This window comes from Ambystoma mexicanum, chromosome 12 (assembly GCF_040938575.1).
Source record: "Ambystoma mexicanum isolate Mex_15411 chromosome 12, UKY_AmexF1_1, whole genome shotgun sequence".
Taxonomy (NCBI): domain Eukaryota; kingdom Metazoa; phylum Chordata; class Amphibia; order Caudata; family Ambystomatidae; genus Ambystoma; species Ambystoma mexicanum.
Window position 1 is genome coordinate 286,133,327 of NC_090936.1, and position 16,374 is coordinate 286,149,700.

The 16,374-nt window shown below is 42.8% G+C and overlaps 1 protein-coding gene across 4 annotated transcripts in view; it reads right to left on the reverse strand.

Moving 5' to 3' along the window:
- Positions 1-16,374, reverse strand: part of ABCC9 (ATP binding cassette subfamily C member 9) — a 1,387,936-nt gene that overhangs the window by 600,650 nt on the left and 770,912 nt on the right. For all 4 annotated transcript variants that reach the window (XM_069628445.1, XM_069628446.1, XM_069628447.1 and 1 more), the window contains 2 exons: positions 13,122-13,202; positions 8,686-8,823 (listed from right to left, as the gene is read on the reverse strand). In XM_069628445.1, coding sequence (XP_069484546.1) covers positions 8,686-8,823; positions 13,122-13,202 — 219 coding nt within the window. The remainder of the gene's footprint in view (positions 1-8,685; positions 8,824-13,121; positions 13,203-16,374) is intronic.

A 16,374-nucleotide genomic window follows, 5' to 3' on the forward strand; every position in this document is an offset into this window, starting at 1 on the left:
CTGGCCCTATTTATTTATTTATTACGTTACGCCACTTACCTTGTACCTTGTACTGCACTTCCCCCCTCCCCTTCCCCTTGCACTTTTCCCCCTCCCCCACCCCTGCACTTGCGCGATCTGAATGACACCTGGCCTAGTAAGATCGTTGTCTGTCTCCCCTTGTCGCCCCCTCCCTGCCTCGTCGCGCCTTGAAACACATGTGTATAGGCGCGTTACAAATACCATATCATATCATATCATATCATATCATTTGGATTTAAATAATTTTCTAAAAACGAAGTGCAGATTTATGTGCAGTGAAAAATGGGCATAACACTACAAGATTCACAAGGTAACTGTTTTTTAAATGAAAACGGGAAAAGGAGGCGACGTTAGTGTGTGTGGGTTGTTGTGTTCTGATCTTACCTGTGCTAGCAGTAATTTAAGGTACCAACGGACACTAAACTTTCGTTCATCGAAAAGGGACAGTGCACATTTTATGGTGAGGTGCGCAGGAAAGGATTCTCTACTGTTCCTGCACAGAGCTTGGGCACCACAGCATTTGTCAACCACCGGATTCGTTATCACTGGCAACTATTGGATAAACGTTTCAGGTTCAGGTTCTGCTAACAGCCAATCAGGCTTGTTGAAATGCCCTTCACCCCACCACCAGAGGTGCAACTGCAGAGGAAAAAGGACCACTACCACCAACTGCTTCATCCTCTGGATCTCGCTCGTCAACTTCATCTGCTGGCAATGACGGGAGTGTCTCCTCTGCTACCCCTGCGTTGGAACTTCCACGCCATCGCAGGTCTCCTGAAGGTGGCATTTTCACCTGCAGGAAGCAATATCTGCCAAAAGCACTAAATGCAGCAGGTTTTAAGGCAATTGAGGATGCCTGGGTAGAGGGAGCATGCACGAAATTGCAGCCAGTTTTATTTTTTGAGAGTTTTTGTACTTCCTTTTCAGGTTTGTTTTTACCTGTGTAAATTAAAAAAAAACATGTCATAAAAAGTCTACTTTACACCTGTCTTTCCTACATCCACTCCATCTCCCTTCCTTAACCCACAATGGTTCATTTTAGAACCACTACAAAAGTTTTACAAAGATCTAAACAGGTTAAATGCCCAAATGTAACTACAAGAGTCCATTAATGGAGGTAACGGCACCGCTACCAGCCATCACGGCCTGGCGCCACAGATTATATCACAATTAGCACCCTTGTAGTTCCCTACGCAGGTGCTAAGGTTGATTAATTTCTTTTTAAAAAGGCACTTGCTTTGCGGTGCACCTTGGCGCCATGCCCTAGTTCCTGAAATTAATTTTCTCTGTTCATGACAGTGACTCATCAACAGGGAAACAGACTTCGGAAGGCAGAGCTTGGCATTCAACCTCACTGCAAAGTCATATATATATATATATATTTTATTAAACACTGTTAGCACCTGCATAGGAAACTACACAAGTTCTAAGTGCAAAGGGGGAAGCAGGGAGAGGAAGGATACATAGGGTAGACGGCACTGGCCAGCAGCACTCAGAATACAACCCACATCCTGCGAATGATTGGCTAGTGCCCGATTCAAGGGAGCTAATGAAAAAAATAAAAACATACCTTTAACTTATGGTGCACCACTGCCCAATGCTCTTGGGGTCTTTTTCGTATAAACATAACTATATGAAAGTTAACACAACACCATCAACGTCTAATATAGAAATATTCAATCTGAATTGAGAATCACAGTTTCTTCCTTAAAGAGATGATATGGCTCCCTAGGTCAGAGCTGAAGGGGAGTCTGGGATGCTGGAACTGGGATGGAAGATATGGGGCAAAGCATGTAAGGTTATGAGGAACCCAAACTCATGTTCCCCACAAGTGCCGCTCACAGAAGGGGACGTACAACTGAGGAGAACGATCCGGGGAAGATGGGAATCAGTGGGGGTGGCAACAGTGGGAGACATATGGCAAGTAGGGAAGATAAAGGCGTTTGGGGTGTTGGTGGAGGAAACTGGCCTACATGTGGGGCAATACATCACTTACACCACAATAGTAAGGCGGATTACAAAGACATGGTCAGAAATAACACTAGAGGAACAACCTGATGAAGCTATAGAAATGATGCAAGGCATGGGTGAGGGGGGACGTGAGATCTCCAGGATCTATGAGCTCTTAATGTCCAAGTGCAGGGAAGAAGTGACCCAATTAAGATTAGACTGGGAAGAAGAAGCTGGGGAATGCATGAGTGATGGTCAATGGGAAAGAGCCCAAGGGTACCACAAAAAGGTGTCCGGAAATGCGAGACTCCAGCAAATACAACTGTATGTAACCAACAGGGCACACTTGACCCCCCAATGGATAGCTAGATTTGGGAAAGTTGAACGACAAACATGCCCTAGATGCGAATAAATAAATGCTGGATTTATACATATGTTCTGGGCATGTCCGGAAGTTGGGAAGTTCTGGGGAGAGATAGCTCATCGGTTAAAGTAGAAAGGGATAATTATAAATGTGGAATCAGTATTGGCATGCATGTTAGGGGGGTTCCCTAGACCACGCCAACTGAGACATGTAAGTAAGCTGAAAGACCTGATACCTGTCATATATACTTGCCAAGATGAGAATTGCCATGGGATGGAAGGCAAACCATAGACCCAGAGTAGAGGCATGGTGGAGGGACCTACAGAAATGGACAGAAGCTGAAACAGCAGTGTGACAAGAGGCAAGCAACAGGCGGGGAGGAGGAAGCAGACTCCCTGATGGAATGGAGATAACTGGCAGCCACATTATATGGGCCCACTCAGGATGGCCCCAATGAGAATGAACATGCTGAGGAGGAGGTTGTAGGAACGTCGCAGAATTATGGAATGGCAGGAAGCGAGGAGGGGTAGGCTCGAGTTTGGGGGGAGGGGTGGAAATAAACAGCAGAGCCTATACGTAAATAACAGATGTTGTGGATTCACGATGCATATTGCTGGTGTGTTAAATGTTTATAGTTTGTTGTGAAAATCAATAAAAATTGTTTAAGACAGTTTGGGGGACCACGGGGAATAGGGAAGGGGGTGAGACAGGGTTGCCCCTTGTCCCCGATTCTGTTTGCTGTGATATTGGAACCACTAGATCGTGTGCTTAGGCGAAATATGGAGGAAGCTGAAATACGTGTGGGGGGGGTGACACATGTGATCTCGCTATATGCTGATGATATGTTGCTCTATCCCTTAAACCCGGAATCTAATGTAATGGAGATACTGGACTCCTTTAGTAACTAGTCTAGAATTCGAATGAACAAAAATAAGTCTGGTATTTTCCTCCCTGGCAGCGCTAGCGGGAAACCCAAAGCTAGAGCTGCCTTAGATCACGGTTCAATGGGAGACGGAATCCTTCACTTGTCTGGACATTAGAATAAGATGAAACGTCCAGGACACTCATAGGTATTATACATTGAGGGCCATTGAGTATATTGAGAAGTCGGCAGTGTTCTGGAACACCCAGCCTCTATCTCTGATGGGAAGGATAGTGCTTACGAAGATATTTTTTTTGCCACACCTGTTGCATTATTTTACTAACGTGCCTTATAATATTCCCAAAAGTACATTTCCGAAATTAAGCATCTTGATGCAAGAGTTATTGTGGGTGAAGGGCCATAGGAGAGTGGCATCAATTAAATTGCAAGATAAGATACAGAATGCGGGTCTGCAGGAGCCGGACTTTGAAAAGCATGATATTGCGTGCCCAGTTACAGGTTGTAGCACACTGGTTATCTGGTGAGGGAACACCTGAATTAAAACTTCTAGTGGGATTGGCTAGCCCATAAATACTCAAAGAAGTACTTAGGCAAATAAAGTGTAAGAAGAAAGGGGTGCATATGTTAGACTTGGGCAAACAAATATGGGAAAGGACATGTAAGATAACAGGTCAGACACAGCCATCCTCCCCTAATATCCTGTTAGGAGCATGTATGGACAAGCAGCATGTACTAAATTGGAAACTGATATAAAAATGGGAAATTAAGGGTCTGTCGGTATGGGGAGATTTAGTTGCGAACATATAGCTAATACCGTACTTTGACTTGAGTGATGAATGGAGAAATGATAAGGGACATTTTCTATAATAAGCTGGGTTCACGGGAGGGCGTCTATGGCTTGTCTGAGTTTTCCAATAACCAGAGTGTAGTCCTTTGTTGGAATGCCTTCATGGTATGGATGATGGGCGGAGACCGGTCGCCACAATATGCAATGTGTTGTCAGAGAATAGAAAAAGCGGAAATTTAAAATTAAGAGTGACTGGGAAAATGATATGGGAACTCCCCTACAGGACACCCAATGGGAGAAAATATGCTTGTACACCAAGTCAGCGTAGCAGAATGCTCAATTTAAACTGTTACAATACAAAATATTACAGAGGACATAACTGACAGTGGTGAGGCTGCATAGAATTAACCCATCCAGAGGTAAGTATCCAAGATTCAGAGTAGAGAAAGCCTTGTTTCTACATATGATATGGTAATATGCACGACTGTAACATTGTTGGGAGGTTGTGGTAGACAAACTGCACAACATGGGAGCCACATGGTTAGAGTTAACACCATCATCATGCGCGTTGGGGCAATTTCCTCAGGAGAAAAACAGAAAACAACGTAATAAAATGGAGGATTTAGCCCTGGTTTTGGCAAAGAGGCATACAGCTATGTTCTGGTTTAATCCAGATGGCCCTAAGGTAAGGGATTGGGTAAAGACCTGCCAAAATGGGCCAGCACAGAAGTGGCGGTCCTGGCTATATTGGAAATTATACTGAGGTCTTATTAAACTCATTGGTTGGATGACCCCCATGAGAATATCAATATTTGGTTATTGCAGATATTGAGGAGATGATACACGGTCCTTAGGCATCTTAATTTGTTGGAGTATCGGATTACTTGACGATAATGAAACAGCATGGATTCTAGGTTGATATTATTGGTGTATTGGGGGTGGGGGAAATCTGTGGCTAGTGGGGGGGATTAGGGTTGCAGGGTTTTACTGTGGGGTATGGCTGTGATATTTAACTGTACTACTGATGGCAGGTTGTTGTAAATGCTAATCAATATATTTCTGTTTTAAATGTTGAGCCGTGTTCATTTTGTTATTTCATTCATCTGTCCGCGCATGGTTGCTTTCACACTAACAATGCCATAATTTTCCTGGCCATATTGTTCGTGAATTCTTCCATCGATGTGGTGAACCTTGTGAAGGATCTTCATGCTGTGGTAGAGGCAGAATTTTAAATGCGGTTAAAAGTATTTGGAACCAAGTTAGTTTTAATATTTCTATTTCACGGCATTGAAAGTAGAATACATTTGCCAATTATTTAAAATCCAGCTCTACATTCTTCATCTGTTATAGTTACTTCTTCACATTTCTACAAAGCTTTAGGGAATGTGTGTGTGTCATCAATATAGGTATTGTAGTAGACATTGATTGGAACATCATTGTTTTGATAGCCCTAAAAGCCTACGCTGTGGAGCATTTGGTCCTGAACTATCCCTATTTCTCCATCACCATTAATACCCTATTTCCTTAACAGTTCCAACAACCACGTGTTGAAGCATTTGTCACGAGATATCAAATGACTTTTTCTTTGAATGGGTGACGGGACAGCCAGAGGCTTACCAGAGAGCCTGCTTTGTTACAGGAAGCAAGACTTATAGCTAGATAAGTGGATTCTCCATATAAAGACGACATTTAAGTGTCTGTTAGTTCCGAAATATTCCACATGTATTTCATATAATTAATATACATTTTAGAGAGCTCCCTAGCTGCAAGAAGTAATGATCCACTACACAAAATATTTAAGAAATGTAAATTCAAGTTAAGAACTGTAAAAAAGGAAAACCCAAGTATGCAAAAGCTATTTAATAAGACATGTAAATAGTGAATAGCAGGGGAACATATAAAGAAAAAACATTATTTAACAGTCTTCAAAAAGGGATAAAAACCGAGAGTTTCTGGTTGCCATTAAACCTGGAATTCCACTGAAAAAGGTTGACGATAATTGTTGACATGCATAATGCAAAGGATTTCTAGAGTTTCTCTTAGTGAGCTTTGAGCTCCAGGTGATCTTGAGCTCAGGACCTGTATGTCCCAATTTAAGTCCATGAAAACAATGAAAACTAATTTAAATTGAAATAAAGAAGAAGCATTTGCATATAAGTCAGAATGGGACTGATAGGGCGGAATAATTATACTCATCATCAAGCTAACAGCTTAACTGATGGCAGCTTTGAGAGGGCAGAGAACATCAGCTGGAACAGCTTTATTGGACACCCTTTGCTCTCCCCTGTGTTACTTAATCCCTAGAATTGGTGGTTACCAATCAGCTCTTTTCCAACCTTGAAGCACACAACACCTAAATCAGTAGGAATTCTGCCTCCACTCCTCCTAAACTACCGGAAAGGTATTAGCACTATGGCAACCTTTGCCCTGATGCAGAAATGCATAAAAAATGTATCTTTTTAGCACCAGGGCAAATTTAGCATTGGTGCTTTTGATATGCCAAACTGCACTTATCGAGGTGCAATGGTTTTTTAACGTGTACCAGTGTTTTTAAAAATAGGGCAAACTTCGCCCTAGTGCTATTACCGTCAAAGTTTCTCTAATCTGGCCCCTGTTAGGCTAACAGGAGTGAGGTACAGAGTTGGCTTTAAATAGCGGACGAAAACCGGCCTAACCACCACGCTGTTGCTAATGCACCAAAAATGATAAAATAAAGGCGCAAAGCTAGCTGGGATTGACAGTTCTTTTAAACACGATCACGCAGTCGCACCACGCACATTGCAGCAGCCGAGCTCGTATCCAAATAATCCACGGCAGAAGCTGGCTAGAGACAGTGATGACAGCTCTATGAAAAAAAAACACAATCCTCCCAGTTCTAATAATTGCTAACAATGCAAGCACCGTGCAATGTATATCTTGTAGGCTAACACTATCAAAGAATCAGCCTTCTACCACCTGAAGCTATTGAGAGGGGTCCTCCTTTTCCTAGAGATTCCTCAGAGGATTGCATTGTAATTTGCAGGAGTCATGTCCAGAGTGGATTACAAGATTGGAATCTACGAAGATCTCCCGGCTGAAACCGTACACACTTAGCAAAGGGTTCAGAATTGCGCTGCCTGACTCTTATTGGTCTGAAAAGATCTTACCACATTTCCAGAACTTTAAAGCTGCCAGATTGTTCACCTGTGAAGCAGCAAATAGATTTCAAGATGTTATGTCTAAACCGCAAAGCCATCTTAGTCCAGGCAACACGTGTGTCCACATTTTTCACACACTATCAGCCAAGCAGACACTGAAGGTCGACGTCGCATAAATTACAGGTCCTGCAGCAGTAGAAAGTAGACCCATTGCAGAGGTTGATCCTTCCATCATCAAGGAACTTGTGTGAGGTTCAAACACTCTCTGAAGAACAAGCTATTCCGCGGATCTTACAGATCTTAACTTCATATAGTTCACTCGTGATTTATTCCTTCTTTAACCTCCACCTTCCTTTCCCCATAGCGTTTTGAAGCTGCTGTCATTGGGAACTAAGCAAAACATGGACATCCCAAAAAAGACAAAATACATCAGAGCTTCCTGTTTTCATTATTGCAACTGAAAAACATACACTAAATCTGGGTACCATCAGCAGACTACTGGAGGCAGATCCCCAGCTGGTCAACATAACAAGGTCAGTGACTAGATGGAGTCCTGAAACACCGCAGGACACACGGGAAGGTGGCCTTGCAACAACTGACACATGGAGTGTGTGTTCTTTCAGAGAGCCAAGCTCACCCCACCATCTTGTAACAGCAGCTCCAGCAGATATTCTTAAGGAAGGAGGAGTCTACCACTGACAGAAAAATACAGGGCGTGAACTCTGGACAAGGCCAAGTGCATCATGGCCTACATTTCCCACAATACACGCAAGCACTGTGCCTCTGAAGCCAAGTGCCCCACGTGCCAGTTGATGGGGGGCATGTGGCATTAGAAGCTGTGGATGTCTCCTACACCTCTAATAGGGAGAGGCATCTCTTCTGAAGGCAGAGGGTAGAGCAATAACGTCATTAGGTAGCATTCATTTGCTCTTCCTAGCAGTGGGCGGCATGCAACCAGAGTCCGCACACCCCTCCACAACCCACTCGGCGGCCCTCTCTGATACAGAGTCTAATTCAAATGTGCAGAGGTGAGAAGTGACATTTTAGAATTCTCCATCTGATTTGTAGTACGATTTAGCAATATCGACAAGGAACTGACATATTTTAATGTGTCTATATTTCTCTGGCACTGCTGAATTCAAACCTAGTTCCTAAAAAGAGAAGCGGTCCATTAAAGACCAGTAATGTATAGTAACTATCAAAAAAAGCGGGGGGTTGGCAATAGCGCTGCATGGCAAGCATGCCCTATTTATTCTAGCAGTCCAGTACGGAAGTATAACACAGATTGCCATAAAAATCTGCTTAAATTAGATCATCAGAATGGTTTTGTGAAACCGTTTGATAATGAAAACTGTCTTATTTGGCTCAATAGAAAAGCATTTGCTGTACATGTACAGTGTCTTGAAGTTTAATTTTTTCCAATAGCAATATAATAGAATAACAAATAAACACATGTCCTTACAAATCCATTACAATATTCAGTGAATTCTTATTACAAAAGTTAATCACAAGCATACATTAATGTGCTGTTGTGGTTTCTTACCCAATCGGCATGGGGAAGATATTGTAACTTGTGTGTCACAAGAACAACTGTCCTCTTGTCATCTTGGAGAAACTTCAAGATTCCTTCCTGCATCAGATGGTCACTTAGGTGAATGTCAAGGGCCGAGAATGGGTCATCCTGCCAGAAGAGGTTAATTACACAATAAGTTCCAAACATTAAATCCATTCCACAATCATCTTTTGATTATAGCCACTGTATTAAAACAATTCTTTGCCAGTGGTCAACTAGTTGATAGACTGCCAGCACCTGTACTTTGAAGGTGATTGGGTGGATGCATTGCTATCTTCTGTAAAAGAAAACAGAAGCAGCATTGTTCTTAGTTAAGTATTATCAGGCAAGTGATTCATTAGTACTACCTTTAAAACATATATCAATGCATTTGATCTTCCCCTAAACCACCAATGTTAATATTTTAATTGTAGTGTTGCCTTCAACTACACCCCTGTATTTGCAAAGCCAATAGTGTGGGAATCCACATAAACATTACAAAGGCATTGGGCAGCATTGACTATTTGCCATCTAGTGCCATCATCTGTAAAGTTACTTTTATCATTTCCTCGGGTTCTCACATTACATGACATGCATTGGTGCCACATACCAGCTGTTGCCATCAAAAGCCCTGCTATTTACACCATTGACAGGGATGCCATCAAAGATACAAGGGTTGTATACAAATTGTTCGTTTTACAACTGTTCGAATTATAATTGACCTTTTCACAATTGACCGATTTGTGAAGGTCAATTGTAACATATATGTGGGGGGAAACCCCCCACAACCCCCCACCCAACGCAAATCCCCCCAAAACCCCTATATATATATATGTATATATATATATATATACACACATATGGTCAATTGTGAAAAGGTCAATTGCGACCCTTTAAATTCGGTCAATTGTTCATTCGAATAATTGTAAATGAACAATTTGGGTAATACCGATACAAGTTATCAAACCATAGCCAGGAACTGTCACAAAATAACTTGGTACTTACACGATTGACAGGGACTGCCCGCAAATGGCCAAGTACCCAGAGCATTGCTTTGTACAGCAATCAAACACTTTCCCCCACCCACAGCAGGGAATGGCCATGAAATGCCAGGTATATCATCCACCTGGAAGCCTCCACCGTAGAGCTGGAGCACGGCTGAGGGATTACAGCACTCTTGGCCAGAGTTCCGCCAGCCCACAAGGTTCCTTAGTTTGGCTTTCCATAGCCTTCTGGACCCCCACCAGTCAAAACACATTTTCTATAGGGGCGTAAAGGTATCCATCCACACCTTCCATTTGCCCATAGCAACCTTTTTTTTGTTAACATTCTCAACCTAATTTAATAACAATGAAACATAGGAATCGGAAGCTATCTTAAGTTATATCAAGGTACTGTACAAAAAAAACAAGTAAATATTTAAAATAAGGGCTCCCTGTTTGCAGTGTTTCTGTTTTGTAAATTCCAGAAGTGATATTCCAGTGGTTTATACAAATCTGTTTTACAGTGTTCATCCCGTTTTCTACACAGACATGTGGACAACATTGCTTTCCCAGTGTAACTTGAATTGTTATATCTATACATTTGATTGTTTCTTTTAAAGAAGAATGATCACAGATCTAGGGGTAGCAGAACTATCCCCAGATATATTATGGAGAGTGAGGGAGGCTGGAAGAGAGAGCAGGCTGTCTCGAGAGAGAGGGTGAAGGTTTATGAAAGAATGACAGGGACAGTGAGCACTGCGTGAATGGGGCCACCTAATGGCTCAGCTTCACTAGAACAAGACATTCGTAGCCTTGCATTTTCCTTCTGGAAATCAGTGATACCCCTGTGTGATAATTCCATTGCTTCAATTGAAGTGATCCATTCGTATAATCAACTCAGACTGCACTCTTCATCGCACCGGGAAAGACAACTGCCTCCTTGACTTGGCTGCCTTGATAGTGACTGTCATCTGCAGCCTCACAATGGCCATACAGCTGGGCTGAGTGAGATTCTGCGGGTCGCTTCCCTCACCATAAGTTATACTCTAGAGATGAGAAATAATTCGACTTCACCTGATTGTACAGAGGCGAACGTAGCCAAATCACCAATAATTCGGTAACATACTCAACAAATGGTGACGCCGTGCTCCAAATGACACTCTAGGTTGCATAAGCGTCATACTGTGTGCTCATCTAAAGAAAGACAGGACAACCTTCTATCTTCTCTTAGCTATATGGACTCCGTTCGGCTATTGGATGCCACAAATATCAGCACTGTATGATAAAAGCCATGATGTACAGACAGGGAATGGAAAAGATATCCTTTACATTTCAAGTGGAAGTATCTTTCTCTTGTCATTCCAAACCTGTCTCATTCTATCATGGCCAACCCTCGCCATATCTAACTCTGCTGATTGTCTTCCTTGTATCTCTCCAACCCTCACTATCTGTCTCCTGCTTACACTGGCTCTCTCCCAAGTATTCTTTTTAAACCTCCTCCTTCTGTTCACAAGTACTCCTTGCCTCCTATGATGAGGAGTCTGAGTTCTAATTGGAAGAGGCTTAATGCGGGGGTGCTTAGGAGTGAGTAAGCTGCACCCCAACGCAGCCCTAGCAATATTGCCAGATAAATGGGGTAAGAAGGAGGTATCGAGAGGACAGTCAACCCAATTAGTCCACTCACTCTAGAAATGCCACTTCCCTTTCTACACTTCTGTACCAGTCAAAGACACATCTTCTCCCCCGTAAGAATGATTGTCCTTCTAGGAATTAGTTCTGGGTGCTCCTCAGTAAGCCCATGGAGATGTGTGTCACCTGGGTGGAACGCTGGAAACACGCCCAAAGTTTACAACCAACAACAGCAACTGGGAACCCAAAAGACCCATTTGCCTCCCTGGAATGATACCTGCACCAACGGAGAGGAGAGCTTGGAGAACCTGGTGACTTTACACCAGGGGCCGCTTCTCAGATAGATGAGGAGCAGTGGGGAAGAAGCAGAACAGCAGAGCCAGAGCTGGATGAGCAGTGGGACGTCAGACTGCTGCACAGCAAAAAGGGTCCAGAGGAGCAATGAGGTGGGGAGCACAAAGATGAGTGGGAGGCAAAGGATCATGACCACATCGGCCTGATTCCAAGATGGCCACCCACATTTTTAAGGATTTCTTCTTGGAACGAGACACACATTCATCAAGTGAGGTGATGGCAAGCGAGTATGAAAGAGAGGCTTCCAGCCTCAACCACTTGTTGAAAACATGAGGACAATCTCTGGAGGATAGCTCAGGGGCAGAATGCTCGCCTTGGAAGCAAGACAACACGGAGCACCAGAGGTTCAATCCCTGGGTTTGCGCTTAGAATCCTCTGGGTATTAAGCATGTTATAAATATTCTATCACATGATATCACAATTGGGACAGCAGTTGCAGAACGAGAAGGGTAATGTGTGATTAGGAGACCTGATCCACCTGTCAGAACATGACAAGGTCTATATTCACCTAGCAGAGTGAAAAAGGTGACTATATCCCTAGAAGGCCTGATCTACATGAGGCCTGATCCATCCAGCAGTGCAACACTGTGTTTTAATCTCTGCAAGCCCTGATCAACTTGGCTGCAGGTCAAGTTGGGTGCTACATGTCTGGTAATGAGCTGACATGAAGCAAGCTAGGTGCTATGTTCTGTGTTGCCAAGAACTAAGCTTGTCACGATATCCCTGCGATTCAGAAAGCAAGAGAGAACCCCAGCCCTTGGATGGCCTGACTCTGACCATCTGGCTCTCACCTTTCTGACATGTTTAATAAAGAGCTGAACTGCATGTCTTGTGTTACTTGATATGTTGCTTCGTCACACTGCACATTAACTTCTGACGTCATTGACCTTTCCATTATAATTTCATTGTGGTTCACCACCCAACTTCCCCTATTAATTGGGAGGTCTGCCACCAACACAAAGGATTCAGAGTGGGCGCGGTCACTCTTCCTGTGGAATGGCTGATCGGGAAAGTGCCCTTCGATGACATCACTTAAGGGCTAATGTACAGCCAAGAAACGGGCCACAATATTTGCTTCTTGACTCTGCCACCCAAATCACATGATTTTAAGCAACACCTGTTTTTATTTTACCATCTCTAGATGACACTGGAAAATGATCACTTACCTTGCAAGGCAAGTACAAGATAGCTTAGATGACGCACCAGAAGTAGTACTTTTTTTCTCCATATTTACAAAAAAGACATACTGTACAACAGCCTCGGTACCTAGACAAAAGCGTGCCGTTGTATGATTTACATCGTTATGAAGTACCCTTCAGACACATCGTGCCTCACTCCGCCATCATGTAATGAACTGAGCCCGTGGATAAACACTGGATCCTGTTTCCATTCTCAGCCCTTTTGCAAACCCCTTGCCCTTTGCAGCAATGTCAAGCAGAGGAGCGTGATTGATGGGCTTACCAGGAATACGATGTTGGTGTTCTGGTAGAGCGCTCGGGCAACACAGATCCTCTGCCGCTGGCCGCCACTTAAGTTAATCCCCTGGTGAAAAGAAGGACTCATAAATATCGCACGCTGCTATAAACAGAATTACCTGTTGCGAGACATGTCCTTTCGTGCTTGACAAAAGGAATCCCCATATACACACTTTTGAGTTTTTGAGTACAGTTTCAGGGAATTGGTGGCTAAATATGTTTATTTTTACATAGCAAACATTACACAATAAGACTTCAGGTGTAACATGAACTGAATAAAATATAGTCACAACAACCAAGAGATAAAAAACCTTTACAAATGGGTATATCTATTTTTTGTATTGCAAATGTGACACCAACAAATATTCATGGCTTGACATCCGTCCATGCTCTGTATTGTACTGAAGGTATGTACTGCATGGTTCCTGCACTGCAGCGTCCAAGGGAAGGAGTCAATATATATGGGCGTTACATTTCCGACCTGTGTGTCAGATTGCTAGACAATGGGTTCTTTGTGAGCAAAGCCGTGAAGAGGCCCATCTGGCATACACCGTTAGCAAAAAAAGTATTCAGCATTTTGGTAACCGAGGATGAAACAGCCTAACTTTGGTCAATGTATCACAATCACCCACTCCATCCGGAGAGGGTAAAATCCTAGGTGTGTGGTACTTCACTAACCATTCCATGAGTCCCCCACAACCTGACACATGGTCTATCCAGGAGTGCACACCACCAACTGCTTTTCTTTCAAAACATTCTCCAATGGCTTCAGTTATCCTTGCGAATCACAGTGTTCCAAGCCTTGGCGGTGTCCAAAATGGAGGACTGAAATGGCCTCTGCTTGCTTCTCCCAAACAACTTATCACCTGTAAGCAGCTGGTTCGGAGTAGAACCACAAAGCTAATCCTCAACGTGAACAGCCCTGCACTAACCTCCCTGCCACCGAGAGCACGTCCTAGCGTGTCAGCACAATACACAATCAATCGTGTATTCTGTTCCATTGTATCATCTGAATGGCCTCACTCTGTCATGCAGGTGCGACCCTTTTACCAAAACATAAAGCAGCTCATGTTGCCAATGTCGTCATTTGGCAGCTGGAGCCATTATGTGTAGACTTCACGCTGGTTGCTCCTTGAGCCAAATTTTGATAATTTGCACTGCCGAGTGCAAATATGTAGGGCAAATTGCAGCACACACACGTTTACACCACATTTTAACCTGCGCATTTGCACTCTGCTGTGCAAATGAGTAAACGTTGCATACCATGCTTGCTTTGCACACAGTGTTTATAATCATAATAAAATGCTGCCTCTCATACATGCATGGTAGGCAGCATTTAATTGTACATGCTGCCTACTATGATCGCATGTCAGGAAGCATTTATAAATACAATCAAACGCTACCTGCCATGTACGCATGGTAGGCAGCATTTCATTGTAATTGTAAACACTGCATATTATGTCATGCAGTATATACAGTGGATGCCTATGGAGTCTGTCTCCTTTATGCTGGCACATAAAGCTTGTGGGCTCCAAAGGGATCCCCAGCATTTGCACCTGCAGGAAAATGCATGCCAGCGCAAATGCTGGGGCATTGGTATGGCAGAGAGTCAGAGAGGCAGTGGAAACGCAAGTTGTGTTCTGACCCTCCTAGCTGCAATACAAATTACTGAAAATTAGCTGTAATGTAAGAAAAAAGCATGTCACCCTTACACAAGACTTTAACGCTGTTTTCTTAACTTAAGACTCATTGAAAGTGAGCACCAAAGTACTTGACACTTCACCAACCTCCAAGAAACTTTTGATCGTCAACTTCAAAGAAAGGCTGACACACAACAACTGTGAAACAAACATTGGGCCAAGGCTCCATCAAAGGTTCCGTCTTGTGAATTGCTCTTCTGACTGAACTTTAAAGACTAAGAAAGTTATTATATGTGTAGATTACATGGTCAGTCATCAATTACACATAAAATAATACGTATTTGAATACATTCTCATTGTCATAAATATCCCAACTTTTATAATTGAACAAACCAAAACCCAACGCGTTTCAAGAAATTATTCTCTTCATCAGGTGATTATTTCTTAATAAGACCTCAAAAAGCAATACGAAAAAAAGCTAACATGAATAACTAATATATCTGTACATTCAGATATCTAAATTATAGCATACAATAATATCCAAATACCACTGGGCACTTATACCTTTTATAAAATCATGTGGCTTTATTTCGGTGTATGGTAGTGTGCAGGGGATGGGAGTTCCCACACATTGGGAACTTTACTTTCTAACTTCAAAAAAAGACAGCCCTATTGGCTTTGCCAATGCTTATCTTTTTATTAGGTCTTTTGAACACAAAAGTGACACAGACTGTACATTTAAGGACCAGCAAGGCATATATACAACTAAGTAGCTTAGACCCTTAGACACATGCTGTGGCAAGGAGGACACTTTTTTTCTTGACAGGTCTTTTTCCTTAACCATTTGGATTCACACTATTAATTGCAACTTTTTGGCTCTGCTTTAATTTATAAACTCTTTACTAGGAATACACAAGATCGTACCTATAGTCAGAGACCCAATCCATGAGGTGACTAGTCAAACCCCCGATGTAACAACGCTGATGACATTGTGAACATTGTATACTATAATTGAGGCATCTGAATGTACAGCAACTATATTAGTCATTTTAGCTTTTTGTCTTATTGCTTTCAGCTCTTATTGAGAAATATACCCCTGAAGAAGACAATATTTTCTCGAAACGCGTTGGGTTTTGTTCTGTTCAATTATCAACATATTTATATTTATGACAAGAAGAATGTTTCCCAAGAAATATTGTTCCATGTGTAATTGATGACTGACCATGTAATTTACACATACCCATACACCACTGAACACATACCTTTTATAAAATCAGGTAGCTTTACTTAGGCCTATGATAGTGTGCAGGGAACGGGAGTTCCCACACACTGTGAACTGTATTTTTGTGATACATTGGACCTCATTACGACTCTGGCAGTAGGAGTTTAACGGGGCCCCTACCACCTCATTACGAGGTTTGCTCGCGGGACCCGGTAAGGACGCCAGGCATCCTTAGCGGGTCTCGTGAGCAGACCAGGATGAAAACAACGTGTCCGTCATTAACGGGCCCGTTGCTTGCATCCTCCCCATCCCCATTGAGCCCTATAGGGGCTCAATGGGAATGAGGATGTACAGGGTCTGGGTTCCTGGAATGGGGA